Raw genomic sequence first — 17133 nt, forward strand, 5'->3', positions numbered from 1 at the left:
ATAAACCTGTGGATGGAATATTATATTTAAGCATCCTATTGCACTCCATACGATAAATGATGTAATGATATACACCTGATGATGGCCGTCTGAGGCCGAAACATGTAGTGTGGAGGAGCAAGATCAAGGACACATAATATATTGTTTGCACTTGGGACGGAATTTGTATCATTATATCATTTATCCTGTGGATGGAACTTAATTTTACAGCACATGACAGTACTGAAACATATATATGCATCTTTGAAAATGAGTGAATACGCAGTTAAAGCCACAGTGAAGGAATTTTCTCTACATGTTACACTGTTGTGTAAGTACATATTTTTGTAGGATGTAATGTCAACCAATTCTAGAAATATGTTATATGTGAATTTTTTCCAGATTTAAAGCATATGAATTTATTGAAGAGTGTTGACACGGTTTTACACGTACCACCATATTATTGGTATTCCACCCCCACTTAATTAGTCTTATCCTAGATTAAGAGATATTACAGTAACAGCATTGGCTGAAATTGGTTTGGATTGGAGGCTATGAAAAAGGTATGTGAGGAATTACTGGAAAAGGTTTGTATGTTTGTATTTTTGTGTTGACAACAAAGCAAAGAATTGGAGGGTCACTTAAGACTGTTTATTGCTAACCTTTTATAATAATGTGAAGTGTAGACACAGTAGTACAAATGTGTTTTCCCTACTTTCACATCAATCCAACAATGTGGGAAAATTATGTGTGATGTGCAGAGAGGCTGATGAAGGACAACTGGGAAGCAGAAACCTTTACAGTTGATAGGGAAGCTGTGGATGCACTTGGGATAGCCTTGAAGAGATTTCCGAGAGAGAAAATGATTCAGATGTCTGGATAGTTCCTCTTTGGAAAACACTGTGAGTAATAGAGGCCCAGAGATGGACTGGCTCTATCGATTGGGCCCAACTGAGTAGGTTCTTACCCTAGGATGGAGACAATCCACTCCCTGAAACCATGTGTTATAAATAAAAAATGAGAGGATGGATAATGCCAAAAAAACTCGATAATTATGTTGTGAGTAGCAATGGAGAGATTAATTGTAATTTATTGTATGAGTATGCTGTCAGTGCTGTGCTATGAACAGATGTCCTGACTGGTTTATGACCATATTGTGTGGACACACTTTAAACAGGAAGGATGTGGCTCTTTCAGGCATCATCAGGTGATAAGCCAAGCATGGAAGCAAGTGCTACATGCTTGGACACTGGTTTATTGCTTTTCTTATTCTTCTACCCTGAAGATAGAGGCGAAATATTCCTCCGATACGCCAATTAACTTTCAGCGGACTATGTGGCGATAAGACTTAGAATACAGAACTCTCCATAACCACCACCGTGATAATCTCAGATTCTACGTTGTATTGACTTAGCATATCTGAATTTTCTACCGCCATATAAACAGCTCTCATACGCTAAAAATTAAAACTCTGCAACTTTGTTTTGATGACTTAAATCACCCATGTTCGCCAACATTGTTCACGAAGATGAGACGGAATTGTAGCATTTGAGGGAAATTTCATTACAGCGAAGAATTTGCTGCTGTGAAAGGGAAATTAAAATTTTACGATCCTGAATCATTCAGCAGACAAAGTCGGTCGTTGTATTCAAGATTTTTGGTGCGCTGTAATAGAATTAGTTGTGTAAAACCTTTTGAAGATAAAACATGGATGAAGAAAGTGTGGAAGAAGGAGAGGTAAACAAAGAAGCTATTCGCATTTCGATAGAACTGGAATATCTTAGTTTTAACGTGGAAAATGTGCCAAAATTAATATTCAAGACAACCCGTTTTGGAGGTAATATTGGCCTGGCTACACTTCGTGTTTCACATTGGTAACAGCAGTGACTGAAGTCACGAATGCGAGGCAGTTGTAATAACAATATATTTTACATAAACCACTTTTCAAATATCATATTTAAAAGTCTTGACTTTCTGACGCAACCGTAGGCATCGAGCCCCACTGCCATCAGCTCTGGTTGATAACCGTGAAATAAAATGAAAGGCTTGTCCCATACTGAATGCACATGGCCCACTCCACGAAAAAGTATCGTTGGATAGTTACTGTCAGGCCCAAATTTATGTGAAGAAATGACATACTCCTATATAACTTTTGCTTGACGCCGGCTTGTTTTGTTCAGAGTAGCCCTGAAGTGACATAACTTCCTTTAATTACAGGGAAAGAATGACAGTGTGCATTATTCTTGAGAAATGTTGATACTAATGTCAATATAAAAAAAAAGCTCTTTGGACTCTGTTTCCACTCTTTTAAACAGTGTTTTTAATGAGGGAGAAGGGTGTAGCTAATGTATATAAAAGTAAGAATCGTGGAATTTGGTTTAGTTTTACATCTGTTGATCTTATGCTTTTCATTTAATGGTGTCTGTAAAAGAAGTAACAAATGGCATAAGTATTCTTCAGTGTTATAATAATGACCAGGAATTGAAAGAATACACAGTATTTGGTATCAGAAAGAAGTTCAAAGATACTGGAAAAATAAAAGGTTAGCATTAAAGGTAACAACATGAGAAAAGTGATGCAATAGCAAAAAGCAGTTGTGAAGTAGCCATTGTAAATTATTGAAGACTGATGTGTAGTATATACATCAATTAAGTTCGATCAAAATAACCAGAACTGAGTTATCCATAATATCATTAGTTTGGTGTTCACATAGAGAAGAAGTCTGCATACATAAAATGTGAAAGAGAAACAGATAATAATCTCATGATTGAAAACAGGCCACGTGTAAAAAAGACAACCATAGAAGTCTTCCCTGTGTGTTTCCATAACTAATAAAAAAAAAGAATACTGTCATACTATCAAATACAAAGCACACTGTCTGCAGCCTAAATTATTAAATCCATTGAAATCAAAATATCAGAAAAAATATTTGTTTTAATGACTCATGTTACACTATGGTATAAAGTGGAATCAGAGAAAGAATGAACACATTCTGCCTAGAAGCTGCCTCCTCTCTGTGTGCCTTCACCCCACTCTGACCAGTTGTCACTTTCACGCTGGTTATTTGTCTGCCTTTCTATTCCCCTTGTCTTGTTATTGAAGTTGATGGAGGGGAGGTGTGTGGTGTATTCAGGGTGGTTGAGTGCGTGCCCAGCTTGAACCCACCCAGCTGTGTTCATTCTTTCCCTGACTCAAGTGCAGTGTAAGTCATTTAGGCCAAAGTGGATATAAACTCAAGAGTTCTCCACTGTCACCATTTTCTTAATTGTTGACTTATTATATGGACAGACATGGCCTCCACATAAGTCATTTGTATTTACTTTTTAAAGGACTCGTAGTAAAGACTGTTCTTAAAATCATAACAAAAACCCATAGATACAATCTGAGCAGAATGCTGTTCATTAATGTTCAGGCAGGTTGAAGTGTAGTAACCACTCTACTTTCACAAGTTAACATATTAATAATTATAAATAAACAGTGCAGGATACATGACATTCGAGCTGGGATAGTGCCGTCGGTATAGCGACTGACTCCGGACTGGATAACCAAGGGGTCGGAATTCCAGTCCCAATAGGGTCAAGAATTTTGTTTTCTCCACATCATCAAGACTGGCCCTGGGGCCCACCTCAGTCTCATATTCAATGGTTACCGGGGCTCTTTACCCGCGGGTAAAGCGGCCGCAGCCTGAAGCTGACCACACACCTCCAACCAGTGCTGAGGTCAAGAAAACATGGATCTATATATCCACTCCCCCATACATCTTCATGTCAAAGGGCTTAATTAGTTAAGCACAGGGACTTTACCTTTTTTTTACCTTTAGGATATGTGGCATTAAATAATTAATCCGTGAATCTTTTTCTTAATTTCAGATAGTGGACTACAATCCTATCCCAAGACCGACTGCTTATGGAGCAGGTGTAATGAGCATGAAATACAGTGATAACAGTGGAGATGAAAATGATTCCGTTGATAGTGACAGTGGAAACGACAGTGACTCACCGGGTTTCAGTGCTAAGAAGCCAAAAATAAGAAAGAAAAGTGGACCTACCGAAAAAAGGACACATGAAGCCACTAAACAGAATAAGTACAATATATGGTGCAGTGATCTGCAAGAAACGTCATTAACAGAGGACCTGGTAAACTGCGATGTGAGACAGAACATGTTGGACCGTTCACGAGACGTTGAATCCTATGACTACAGTCTAGCCTATGCTATGGATGACCAGCATGATGCGGGTAATTTCAGCAATAAATCAGGAGCATTTCCTCAGGGTACCAAAAGACGTTACGGGGACCGAGGAAATGTGAAGTTACGCCTTGGAAAGAGGCGAAGCAATAGCAATGAACTTGACTATAGAGGCTCACCAAGGACCATATTTGATCTTAATGTCACCTTGGAGAACACTGACGAAGAAGTGGCCAGTGATATAGCTAACAAACTCTGTGAGGAGAAGGACGACCTTATTTGTAAGTGCAGTAATACTATATTACCAGAATTAGACTTCTCTCTTTTACAGGGGCCATGTTTTTACCTGTAGTATGAAAGTTTCCATAGAAATATGCATCCAGAATTATCTTTCCTTTACTGCTGTTCCCTCAGTGTATGAAAGTACTATTTTCTGAGAGCAGTTGTGTTTTCGAGGAACATGTCACCTCCATCTTCAGGATCAAAGAATAAGCCAAGGAAGTAGACCTCTTCTTGCTGCCTGCTTCATGCCTCTTTCTTGCTTGGCTTATTCTTTCATCCTGAAAATGGAGGCGACATGTTCCTCAAAAACATCAGTTGACTTTGAATGGACTACAAGGCGCTATATGGAGCACACGGTAGTGTAGTAGGTTAAGGCACTATGCTACAAGCTCAAAGGTTGCGGATTTGAGTCCCGATGAGTTCCCCCCACCCCCCAATTGACCTAATCCTTCCACCTGAACTATGGCCCTGGCGTTGACTCAGCCTCTAACAGAAATGAGTGCCAGGAATCTTCCTGTGGGGTAAAGGTCGGCTGGTGCATAAGTCTGACAACCTTACCGCCATCTGTGAGCTGACTGTCTAGAAAATGTTTTGGAGACTCGACGTCTCACAGCCGTATGAGACTCCATTGCCTGTTACAGGGATAGATATACCTTGACCTTACAAAGCATTATATCCCAAAAGAACCTTTCATAAGCACCACTGTGTAACCTCAGAGCCCACATACCACCTACTCCGGTAGTCGTTTGTTTGTAGTTTGCTTTGGAGCCACCTAGAAGCTCCACGTACTCTAAAATTGGAGACAGCGGGTTCCTCCAAAGTACAGGTACCTATCTACTGAACTGCATGGTGTCATATTCCAGACAACTGTAACCTGTAACCTTATAATGCACATATGCAGGGATTTCTTATAAATCTAAAATCCACCTACAAGAACTGGGAGTGAGAATAATAAACAAAGTACCTTGGCTAAGAAACTTGCTGGCTTTCACTAAGGAAACGACTACTGAAACATTGGTGTAGACAGCAGGAAACTGGGCATATCTCCTTCACCATCCCAGATTTTAAAAGTGATTGAAGAAAAAAGAAAAGTCTACCAAATATTAATACCAAAATTTGAAATTATTTATGGAAATGCATAATATGTTATCATACATACCCTAAGGAGAAGAGTCCAGTTAGTCCTCAGTGCTTGAAACATAACTCTAGAAACAAATCTCTACCCCCTCAGAAAAATTTGTGGCGGTGCCCGTGGTTTTGTGCAAGTTCCGCTGTAACTGCCTTGCTCATACACGCACTACTACAATAGCAGTGATGACTGAATATTGCTCCGAAGTGGTTATTGCTGTATATTCGGTTCCTTGCCACTTTTCCCCGTCTTCATGTCGTGCCTGGGTGACCCTCTGCAAGCAGGGGTAATACCAGGTGTGTGTTGAAGTGATGCTCAGACCATCACAGGAACCAAGAAGGCTAAACAGGAACCCCGAAAAGGGATGGTTGATGGGGTTGTAGTGAAACTGACAGGGCAAGCAAGCTGGCAGTTGATGTTGAAAAGCCTGTGTCTTTTATAAATGGTTGAGTTTAGTTTTCATGAAATTTTGTATATGCCACTTTTTTTTTCTGGTAGTACACATCAGTATATATCTTCACCATTTTTTTTATATAAAATCAGAAATAAAAAGTCCTCATATGAAATGAGAGGATAACAGAAATTTGAGAGAAGGATAGACTGTGTATTTTAAATTAATTTATTGTTTATTTTAAAGAACTTGAACATTATCGGCACCTTACTACAATTTCTGACAGCTGAGTACTGGATTTTTTATTCTTATAAAATAAAAAGCACGGCTGGGATGTGGATACTATTTGTGGAAGATGTTTGAAATATAGTTTTTTGGGGGGTGGGGGTCCATAAAATCTAGTAACTGTTTGTTATAAATGATGTATATGAACTTAAATAAATCTTGAATAATTATTCCCTTTTCAGTGAAAGTTGTGGAGGTGTTGGGAAAACAGAAGGCTATGGATATATTCAAGGAAACAAGAAAGGTTGAAGAAAATGGCGGTATGATGATTTTGGTATGTAGTCTTATATACTTTTGCATTGAGGGTTTTGTTTTATATTCACTTAAATGCAAACATTTTTATGGGGGTGGGGTTTATTGAAGGAAAGAAAGTTGTTGTAAGGTGATACATGTTGTCAGGTCTCCTGGAAGACTTTTTAATTGAAGATTATTGTCCTGTGGAGTGTGATGCAGGTTCGTTTGTGCTTTGTTATGAGGCTACACAGCATCACATCCCCGAAGGATATAACCACCATATTTTTTATTGTATTATGGCACAATATCTCACATTTTCAATGGATTGATCAAAACTCCCATTTGAAGTCACTTCAGTTGTGCAATTTTCATATCCTGACATCCAGCAGTATTAACGTTAGCTGTGACTAGAGCATAGCATTTGATATCCTGTTTTTCTTCACACCAAGGTTTAGAGGCATTAGCCTCTATCAGCCACATTTATGTCTCCCTTCATCTCTTCTGTCTTATACTTCATCATAGTCTCTTTAGGCATGTGGGTCCCATCGAGTTTTTGAAAGCGAACATCCCACTTTTCTCTGTTTTATTCTTCAGCTCAGAAAATTCCCCATTTATGTCTTTATGCCTTCATTTCTGATTCGCTGTACTCCTTCATGGGTCGTACAAATTTCATCTCAGCTTTCTGTATTCTTGTCCAGTCATTAATCTTCACTCTTTAAGATTCACTGCCATATAATAACATTGGCAGTGCCATAACTTTGTAAATCACCAGCACTTTCTGTTCTAGCATTTTGGAAATAGTTCCACATATGTTTTGAAACCAGTCTACTTTGCTGCGAACATCATCATAATTATACATAACTTTTGAGATTATGTGTAAAGTACTTTGAAGCAAGCTGTCATGATGGTTTGATGTTGATATTGATTAGGTTTTGGGGTGTTGGCACCATATAAACATGGGCTGTGATGTAGACATTACGGAAATCTTGTCTCGAAACTGGTATTGACAGATGGTGAGTTTGTCTCCCCCACAGTGCATTGCAGTAAGCAGATATGTCAGATTATAAGACTGAAAGGGCTGATGTGCGTGTGTGTGTATACACTTACATGAACATGTATGTAAAATTTTGTGCTTTTTTTTTATCCCAGCTGTAACATTTAGTTTTAGCTTTGATTATATTTTGATATGTGATTTACATATCAGAAGCTCACATTTAACCAGTTTTTAGTTGTTGTGTGTCCTTGGTTGTTAAATCAGACAGGATAAGTTAGTCACTATAGTGACTAAGCTACATGCTGAACAGCTGAGGAATCAAGAGTTCGATTCCTAGCACAGGAAACAGATTTTTCTCTTCTCCACTGCATCAGAAGTGGCTCTGGGGCACATCCTGTGACCTATCTAGTGGAAACTTGGGGCTTTTCCCCCTGACGCAAAGTAACCACTCACTTATGTTTAAGGTTGAAGTTAAGAATGTATGTAGTTATGTTTATACTCCCCTTTATATATTTATGCTACTGTGGTTAATTAAGGACTAATGGTCAGAGTTCCTGGTTATAGATCCAGAGGTCCGAGTTTAATTCCTCGCGCTTCCAGATTTTCTGAGAAGTAGTGGGTCTGGAACAGGGTCCACTCAGCCTCGTGAGGATAATTGAGGAGCTGTTTCAAGGAAATAGCGGCTCCTGGCTAGAAAACCGACATTAATGGCCATGGGGATTCATTTCCGATGACCACGTGACACCCTTTATCTGCTAAAGTTGGCATTAACTTCGCTGACAAGCAGTGGTTGCTCTGTTGGTATAGTTTGCTTGTTTTTTGTTTGTTTGTGGTTAATTAAGCCCAGAATGACTTCACTTTTTGCATTTTTACTGTTATTCCTACCATTGTTCTGCACAAATATTGTAATAACCTGGTGATGAAGAAAGGATAAAGAAATATTGCATGTTCTACCAAAACATTATGTTGGTGTATCTTTGAAATGTGAGTTTACTGAAAACTGTATGTGTTGGACATAAAATATTTATACTTTAAATACCTGTTGCATTCACTGTATCAAATGTGCCGATATTGAAAACTCTTTATTTCATACAGAACAACTCTCGACGCAGAACTCCAGGTGGCGTTTTCCTTCTGCTGGTGAAACAGGATGATGATGTTCAACAAGAGAAGCTGAACTTAATATTCACAGATGACAGGAGGAAAAGACAAGCACTGAAGAAACATTCACTTTTGCAGCTGAAGAAGGCAAAAGCAGATGAGCTCAGGAGGAGTTTGTCAGCAGGTGTGCTTTCTTGTCTGTAACCCAGGAGTCGGGATAGCTCAGTCAGTATAGTGATGGGTTGGATAGCCTGGGTTCGATTCCCGGCAGTTCAAGATTCTTCTCTTCTCCACCGCATCCAGACCAGTTCTGGGGCCCACCCGGCCTCCTATTCAGTGGTACTGGGGGCTTATTCCATGGGGGTAAAGTGGCCTGGGCGTGAAGCTGTCCACTCATTTCCATCTAGTGCTGAAGTCAAGAAAGGTGGAACCATGCCTCCACTTTCCCATATGTCTTCATGACATAGTGCTTGACAAATTAAGCACATGGATGTTACCTATTTCTTAATGCAGTATATTTTGTACTGTCTGTCTGTAACAGCCATAATTGTAGTTCATGATTTATGAAGGAGTAGAAAATTGGGAGTCGATTTCTGGCACATGCAGAGATTTTTCTTTTTACCACCTCATCAAGACCAGCTCTGAGTCCACCCATCCCATCCTGTGGGTGCGAGTGGCTGTTTCCGCAGGGTATAATGGTCAGGGAATGAAATAGACCACTCACCTCCATGTAGCGCCTGGACCAAGAATGCATGGAGCTATACCTCCACTTCCTTTTACATTTTCATGCCATGGTGCTTAATTATTTAAGCACAAGAACAACTTTACTTTGACCTCATTCTAACAAGTTTGACATCTTCATTAAATAGCAGACTTAAAAATATGTATATGTATTCTACGAAGTATAACATTGGTATACTTAATATCCATTCCAGGTGTCATCAGCTATTTCTGTAGCCATGAAAAATTCTCTGATATACTGGATAAGAGAAGACTAGTGAAATCTGTACAAATTCTGAAGCACTTCTTTGTACAGGATGAGATGAATGGGACATGAAGCATGCATGGAAGAAATAAGAAATGTGTACAGAATTTTAGTTGGAAAAGTGAAGGAATAATACCAGTTGGCAGATCTTAGATACAGATAGAGGATACTATTAAAACTGATCTTAAAGAAACAAGGTGTGAAGATGTGGACTGGATTCACCTATGTGAACAGTATTTGGACACCTGGAACTGAATCCACAGTATGTCGATTTCCTTCAGCATATGCAAGGCGTTTGGCTGGTGAAGAATTTCCCAATTTGAAACATAAAGGTTCATAATCATGTTCAAGAAGGTCACATTGGAGCCTGTTTTGAATCAATTCAATCTATGTCAGATTGTCACAGCCTTCTTGATTTTCTTCCCTTGACATTACTTACTTACTTACTTACGGAGGTAGCCCTTTTTGTGGAGCTTGAGGAGAAGCAGCTACTCAAGAATTTCCCAACATTTTATGGAACATGAAGGTTCATTACCATGTTCACAAGAGCCCTACACTGGTCTGTATCCTGAGCCAGATCAGTCTAATCCATACCATCCCATCCTATATCTCTAAGATCCATTTTAATATTGTCCACCAACCTATACCTTGGTCTTCCCAGTGCTCTCTTTCCTTCTGGCTTTCCCACCAATGTTCTATATGCATTCATTTTCTCCGCCATTCGTGCTACATGCCTTGCCCACCTCATCCTCTTTGACTTGATCATTCTAGTTATACTTGGAGAAGAGTACAAGTTATGAAGCTCCTCATTGACATTAACCAACAAAAATAAAAGTACAATTTCATGCTGGATTTGTGGCTTTTGCAGCCATGACTGTGAAGAATACAGTCTTCTGGATTGTAATGCCATGTAGTTAGGTGGGAGTCCACCATTGTTTCGGAGGAATGAATGCCCCCCCCCCNTTCATTTGACACTGAAGATGGAGGCAGTATGTAGACTTCTACCGAACTATGAGTACATAGCATTACAACCCCGAAGCATGTACTCTTTATAATTTCATGATTTGTTTGTAATCTTCACATCATGAAATATCTGCTTAAATTCCAGATGGCATGTTGGGAGAGAGAGGGTTGCCTACTCTGCTGACTCGGACAGAGCTGCAAATTCAGCAGCAACATAAGCACTGTGAGACCGATGGTGTGACTAATCCACCACCTTCTCCAGCAACAGATGGACGAGAGAATAGCAGTGATGGGGTGCCTGAGCTGAGTGAGCAGTTGGGGAGCAGACAGCTTACTGTGTACAATGATGCAGACTTCCTTGATGTCACCACTGACATGGATGTGTTTTAATGACGTGCCTCACAGATACAAAACTGTGGTATTCACATTTCTTACATAAATCTGGGCAAAGCTACTGGCAATTGGATGTGAGAGTTCCTCTTTGAAGAATGTCAAGCTAACTGTTTTATCGTTCATTGCAGCTCTGACAGTTTAGTTTAAATTCTGAAATATTAACAGGCAGCATTCGCGGCCATTGATGAAACTGGAAAATGAAACCTCCCTTTAGTGTGTGTCTATTTAATTCCCTTATTTTACATTCAGCAGTAATCTGTATTACATTACCACCATTTAAAGATTTTCCTCAGTTTAGTGTTCGTATCCACTGCTCCCTTGAGAAACCTTAGATGAGGGTAGCATTGTATTTTTATGTGTTACAAGTAATTTTTATTCAAATTATCACTTTGTCACATCAGTTATTTTTCTTGTAGTGCATATGTGTAATAATTATCATTTATTACACTCATGCTACAAAGCGTATTTTTTTACTGTTTGAGTAAGAGGTGTATATCTGCTTTTTTTTTGTTTCAGCTTTGTTCATAGTAAAGTTTCTCTTATAACAGTGTTTCAAGTTTGTTCTTGACACTGCCTTTTAAGTTAAATTTTTGCCTGCCGGGGAATGGATAGCCGAAGAAGGGTTATTTTAAGTGAGATGTGAACATTATGTGTTTTGGAGCAACCCGTCTCTGTATTCAGGGCAGAAGAGTGCTGTAGCCTTGTAGATGTTTACCAACTCTTCTGCCCTGAAGATTGAAACAGCAGGTTTCTCCAAAACGTTGGTAGATATGTATCAACTACTCGTACATTTCCCAGTTATTGTAGACTTTAAACTGTGGAACAGTCAACAGGAGAACTCATCTAAATCGATCTTACAAAAACAGTCTTGTATTCCGTGAGATCCAGAGCAGTGAATAGACAATTTTTCATGTTTGCAAAATGCAACTAATAGGTGTGGGTGGATTCCATATTCCAAGAAGGGTATTCATGCTGACTTGTTGAAGGCTCTGCTAGATATAACAACACTAATAAAATATAGGGAGGTCAAAAAAGTGTACTCGTATACATGCTTTAATGGGTTATCTACAGACACATCCACAAAGTTGAACTGAAATGTAATATACTGTGTGTAGTGTGATATTCTCTCAAAAGATGGTGCTAGTCACATGAATGCCAGAGCCACTTTATCCAATGGCAGGACAATCAAAGGAAATGGCAGAACAGTGTGTATACATTTCTTCTTGGGCCCCTCTGTGTAAGCTGCATATGAATACTAACTGTTCATCTGCAGCTGCTCTGAACTGCAAATGGTCCACTTAACAGAGGTACCAGTTTATCTGCTACTCTTAAAATTTTGGTATCAAGCCCAGTGAGGATCACAATTTTTCCAGTGTAATTTTTATGTGGGTTTTCTGCCCAATATTCAAATTTCCTTGTCTGTCACTGTAACCGGTGACACCTCAAGATTGCATGTTTGGTGAATGATGAATTTTTGAAGTTGGGGAACATTGTGTTAAGTTGGCAGCATAGGCATTAAAAGGTTGCCCCATCATCTCTGTGCATCAGGGTTCATGGGCTCAGTCTCTTGATTATTTCAGTTGTTTTAATTATATTTGCAATTGTGTTTTTGTGTTCAGTATTGTGATGCGTTTCAGGTTGCAGAATATGATCGGCTGAGATTTCCTTTGCATATAATTGAATCTTGTATCTGACTCGTATAGCTGGGTGGCTGAGTGAGCTGCAGAAATATCTCAGGCGAACACACTGCATAATAACAAGCGCTGGAGAGGCATGTAAATTTGCCTTCAGCATTCTGAGTGCTGAGAACAGAATTTATGAACTTAAAGAGAAAATTATTCATACGAATGACAATATACTTGTTTGTGCAAGCCAGTAACTTCTGCTTCAAACACTTCTTTGATTTGTTGTATGTTTATCAAAATAAAACAAGACATTTCTCTTATGTCCTTAAATAATGCATGGAATATGACACATGTGACCATTCTTTTACCCAACAATTTTTAATGTAGATCTCCCATACCAAATTAATCTAGACTTGTCAAGTAGTATTTTTGACTCAAAATGGAGGAAAACTAACAGACATGGTCTCCCGGCTTTTTTTTTTTTGTTTATTCTAGGCAGAATATAATATACCAAGCATCATGAAGAACTTAACAGTGTATAACTTTCCTTCTGTTAAGGCTACTAGGAACTATTAGAATCCATGTCAATGTATAATTTGTGTTCATACACATGCACTGAATTTTTCAAATGTAAGATTGAAATTTTGATATCATCGTGTTTGTAATTGTAAACATATACGAAATATTTGATGCATGATTTGTAGGTACATTTACAGTCTACAGGCATATTTCGAAAAATGTAAATTTGGGGGGGGGGCAGAGGAAATGTTCTAAATATTAACACCAGAAATTAAAATTAATGTTGTGTGCGCCTATGATAGGCCACATCACCTGTCCCACACATGCCTTCCTTTTGGGAAACAGTAAGGTAGGCCGCACACTGACAAACATCAAGACATGATGCAGAGAATGGAGCACAGCTGAAACGAATGAGATTATGAAAACTTCCACACACCGGTCTGAGTCATGATTCCGACATCAGCTTCATGCTGACGAATCACAAATGAAGCAAGACTGCGTCTTTTGTCTCGTGTCTTGACGCAGTTGGTATGTGGCTGCCCTAAGGCTTGCCCCCTCTCAGCTCTTCCAGACACATGGAGGTCCGTGTCGTTCATGTAGGAACCAGTACATTCTCTAAGTCATGGAATTACTTTCTGTATAGTTTCATAAAATCTTTAGATGAGGGTGTAATACTGTAATTTACATACATCTAAACACTCTTACATTGTATATTTGAGGTTCTCACAGTGGTGACCCCAAAGCAATGACTGTGACCCTGAAGATGGAGGTAGTAATGTTCTCCGAAACAACAGTGTCATTTCCCAGAAAATAGTATTCTTTAGTATCATGTGGGTTTTGAAAATGAAGTATTCATGACACCAGCATGGACTCGACTTGAAAGAATAACAAAAAAATACAGTCAAAATATAGCATAATGTTTATTATAATACATTTCAGTATTTAAAGACAGAAAGTTAGTTTGTATTTCTACATAATGGCTATAACATTACAAAGAAATTTTGGGGGAGAGAAAAAGCAACACACATGGGGAAATCCGTGACTATGAATGCAGTTGGTTGGTGGTTCATCAGTCGTTTGTCATATGAAATCCAGCATCTGGAAAAGAAACAGTTGTGTTAGAGTTTGAGGTTATCATGGGGGTAGTTATGAAGATCACTGTCTTCTTGGAGGAGATGCCATATTATTTGGTAGATAGGTATCAGCATTTTGAGCAATCTGCTACCTCTGTCTTGATTCTTATCCTGAAGATATAAGCAGCAGTTTCCTCCACAACACACTTGATGATCTACCGGATTACATGGCATCACACTGCAAAACACAGTAATCTTGTCATTTTTCTACTGCGGACCTAATGGAACTGACAGTATATGAAACATGGCAAGTTTAGCTGCTTATGATTGTTAGGAGTGGTCCACTGTTTGGAAAGTTACAGATTTTCTTCCATTTGACCTTACTTATTGTGAGAAGGAGCTTTGATAATTGCCGAGCTTTAAGTCTTAAATAACTGTTTGTTATTGTTGTTACCTTGAGGTGGACCACATACCATTGCTTCAAGCTTTTATTTTATCAGTGACACTAAATTCTGTATTAGATTTAGTGAAAGTTAAATATATAAAGGTGAGCAGAGAAGGATGAAGTGAAAGGGGACACAAACTTCAGCATTGCTAAGTGCAGAAGACAACAGTACACACTCGTCACTCACAAGTTGTGGCAATATTTTCTCCACATGCGAGACCCGAACTTCCGTCATTCCCTCAATGTGTGCCTGCCTGCCTGCCCGCAAGGTAGCCTCAGTGGTTAACACACGAACAACTTCTGCCACAAGCTGTAGTGTATCTTCTGTTATACGTGTTTTTGAATCTACGAAATGCACTTTCAGAATTTCCCTTAGAGCTTCCTGTTGGGCAAATGAAACATCTCAAATTAATTTCAGAAGAAATTTTGACTGAACACATTCTGGTCATACTTGAGCTCCCACAGGAAGTGGCCCTGTGAGTTTAATAAACATTTCCATCCCAAGAGAAAGTGTCACCTTAGTTTTACCATAGGCAGCGACTGGTCAGAGTAATTCCGGCACAATTTTGTAGAAAAAGCAAGGAAAGGCAATGCTGTCCACATTCTTTAATTCAGCACCATGACACTACCATGTATGGAGGCCTAGAGGTATGCATTCTTAACCTTGGTACTAGATGGAGGTGAACTGTCAGCTTCATGCTACAGCTGCTTTACGCCTGGGAAAATCCTCTGATATCCATTTGACAGAAGGTTTAGATGTGCCCCATAGCCAGGCAGGAGAGAAGAGAAAACACTCTCCTGCCATGAATCAAACCCTAGTATCATCCAGCTCATAACCTAGCCACTGGGACTGATGGTGTGGGCCAAAATATTAATGTATTTGTTACCTTGCAGGTAATTTAGTAATATTAAAAATAAGTGTTGACTTATTCAAGAAAATTGGTGTCCACAGAGAACAGGAAAGATCTGAGGAAGTGATCACAGCATACATGTTTGGCAGGACAGAAAACCTTTGAAGTAATATGTGCAGCAGTGAATTGGAATAGATACCTCATGCATTAATCTGACAATTGCGCCAATAATGGGTGAAATTCAGATCGAAACCTGATTCAGGAGGAAATTAAAAGGCGAGTGAACTCGGGTAATGCTTGCTACCATTCAGTCCAGAACCTTTTGTCTTCTCATTTGTTGTCCAAAAACATAAAAATTAGAATATACAAAACTATAATTTTGCCCATGGTTCTGTATGGGTGTGAAACTTTGTCTCTGACATTAAGGGAGGAACATAGACTGAGTGTTTGAGAACAGGGTGCTGAGGAGAATATTTGGACCAAAGAGAGATGAAGTCAGAGGAGGTTGGAGAAAACTGCATAATGAGGAGCTTCATAACTTGTACTCTTCTCCAAGTATAATTAGAATGATCAAGTCAAGGAGGATGAGGTGGGCAGGTCATGTAGCACGAATGGGGGAGACGAATGCGTATAGGATATTGGTGGGAAAGCCAGAAGGAAAGAGACCACAGGGAAGACCAATGTGTAGGTGGGTGGACAATATTAGAATGGATCTTAGAGAGATAGGATGGGATGGTATGGATTGGACAGATCTGGCTCAGGATAGGGACCAGTGGAGGGCTCTTGTGAACATGGTGATGAACCTTTGGGTTCCATAACATGCTTGGAAATTCTTGAGTAACTGCAGATTTGGCTTCTCCTCAAGAAGGGCTCAGCTACATGAGTAAGTAAGTAAGTAATGGGTGAAATTAATTACAGGAAAAATGCAGGAATGGCAGAACTCCAAGCTACCTTGGATATTAATCTGAGTGGTCACATCAGTCAAATATGCAAATGTTAACGAAAGTATATGCAGAGCAGGTCATGTTATTGAAACTATTTTAAAATGTATATCTACAACAATGAAAATGTGCACTATGATGCAGCAGTAATGTGTATGACTTCTATTCAGGAAATAATGTATTCAAAATTGTCTCTTTTTTTTTTATGACGAGATTCGTCCTTTGGCGTCAATCAAACAACGCCCCGCTCCCGTTCGGGCCACGTCGTACCGATGAATAAAACTGGATGTATGCGTATGTAACACTCAATCATTTAACACGAATCTAGCATCGTGTTGATGGAATGATTAACTGCATTTAGCATAAACCGCTAACTGGTCAACGTATATAATGAGTTATAGACTTACAATTTTAAATTTCGAAGTTAGTTTTGAGATATCATAGCCTTCTATATCCATAGGTGTTCAGATATCTGCAAATACTAAACTATTCTCTTGAAAAGCATAGACTAGAGACAGCACTCAACTGATATACAAAACTCAACTACGATTCCATCTTATCTTCGTGATAAATCTATTACCGACTGCTAGACTGCTACTTAATCCTAACGCCGCTCATGAATTCTAGGTAATGGTCACAGATTATTTACACAAAGAAAAAGATGTCTTCTAGCGGCAGTGTGACTGGTTATCACAGACAGAATATATTAAATAGTATATTACGTAAAATCAAATTTTCCTTCCGACATGTCAAGAAC

General features: G+C 39.0%; 2 protein-coding genes across 5 annotated transcripts; one reads left to right on the forward strand and one right to left on the reverse strand.

Moving 5' to 3' along the window:
* Positions 1-1600: 1600 nt before the first annotated feature.
* On the forward strand, positions 1601-12867 carry LOC111866987 (phosphorylated adapter RNA export protein). Its single transcript, XM_023856393.2, has 5 exons — positions 1601-1716; positions 3849-4446; positions 6435-6526; positions 8576-8765; positions 10675-12867. Exons 1-5 carry the CDS (start codon positions 1687-1689, stop codon positions 10917-10919), a joined length of 1155 nt encoding a protein of 384 aa, XP_023712161.1. The 5' UTR covers positions 1601-1686; the 3' UTR covers positions 10920-12867.
* Positions 12868-13962: 1095 nt separating this feature from the next.
* LOC111866993 (centromere protein X) lies at positions 13963-17010 on the reverse strand. Of its 4 annotated transcripts, none has more exons than XM_033752503.1 (4): positions 16784-17009; positions 14761-14966; positions 14292-14377; positions 13963-14164 (listed from the first exon to the last, which is right to left on the reverse strand). In XM_033752503.1, exons 1-4 carry the CDS (start codon positions 16832-16834, stop codon positions 14136-14138), a joined length of 372 nt encoding a protein of 123 aa, XP_033608394.1. In that variant the 5' UTR covers positions 16835-17009; the 3' UTR covers positions 13963-14135. The 4 variants fall into 4 exon arrangements, 3 of the variants coding, with proteins under 3 accessions (XP_033608394.1, XP_033608395.1, XP_023712173.1); XM_033752504.1 differs by having other exon boundaries at positions 14310-14377; positions 16784-17008; XM_023856405.2 differs by lacking the exon at positions 14292-14377 and having other exon boundaries at positions 14772-14966; positions 16784-16999.
* Positions 17011-17133: the final 123 nt, after the last annotated feature.

The sequence above is a fragment of the Cryptotermes secundus genome, unplaced genomic scaffold (assembly GCF_002891405.2).
Source record: "Cryptotermes secundus unplaced genomic scaffold, Csec_1.0 scaffold1383, whole genome shotgun sequence".
Taxonomy (NCBI): domain Eukaryota; kingdom Metazoa; phylum Arthropoda; class Insecta; order Blattodea; family Kalotermitidae; genus Cryptotermes; species Cryptotermes secundus.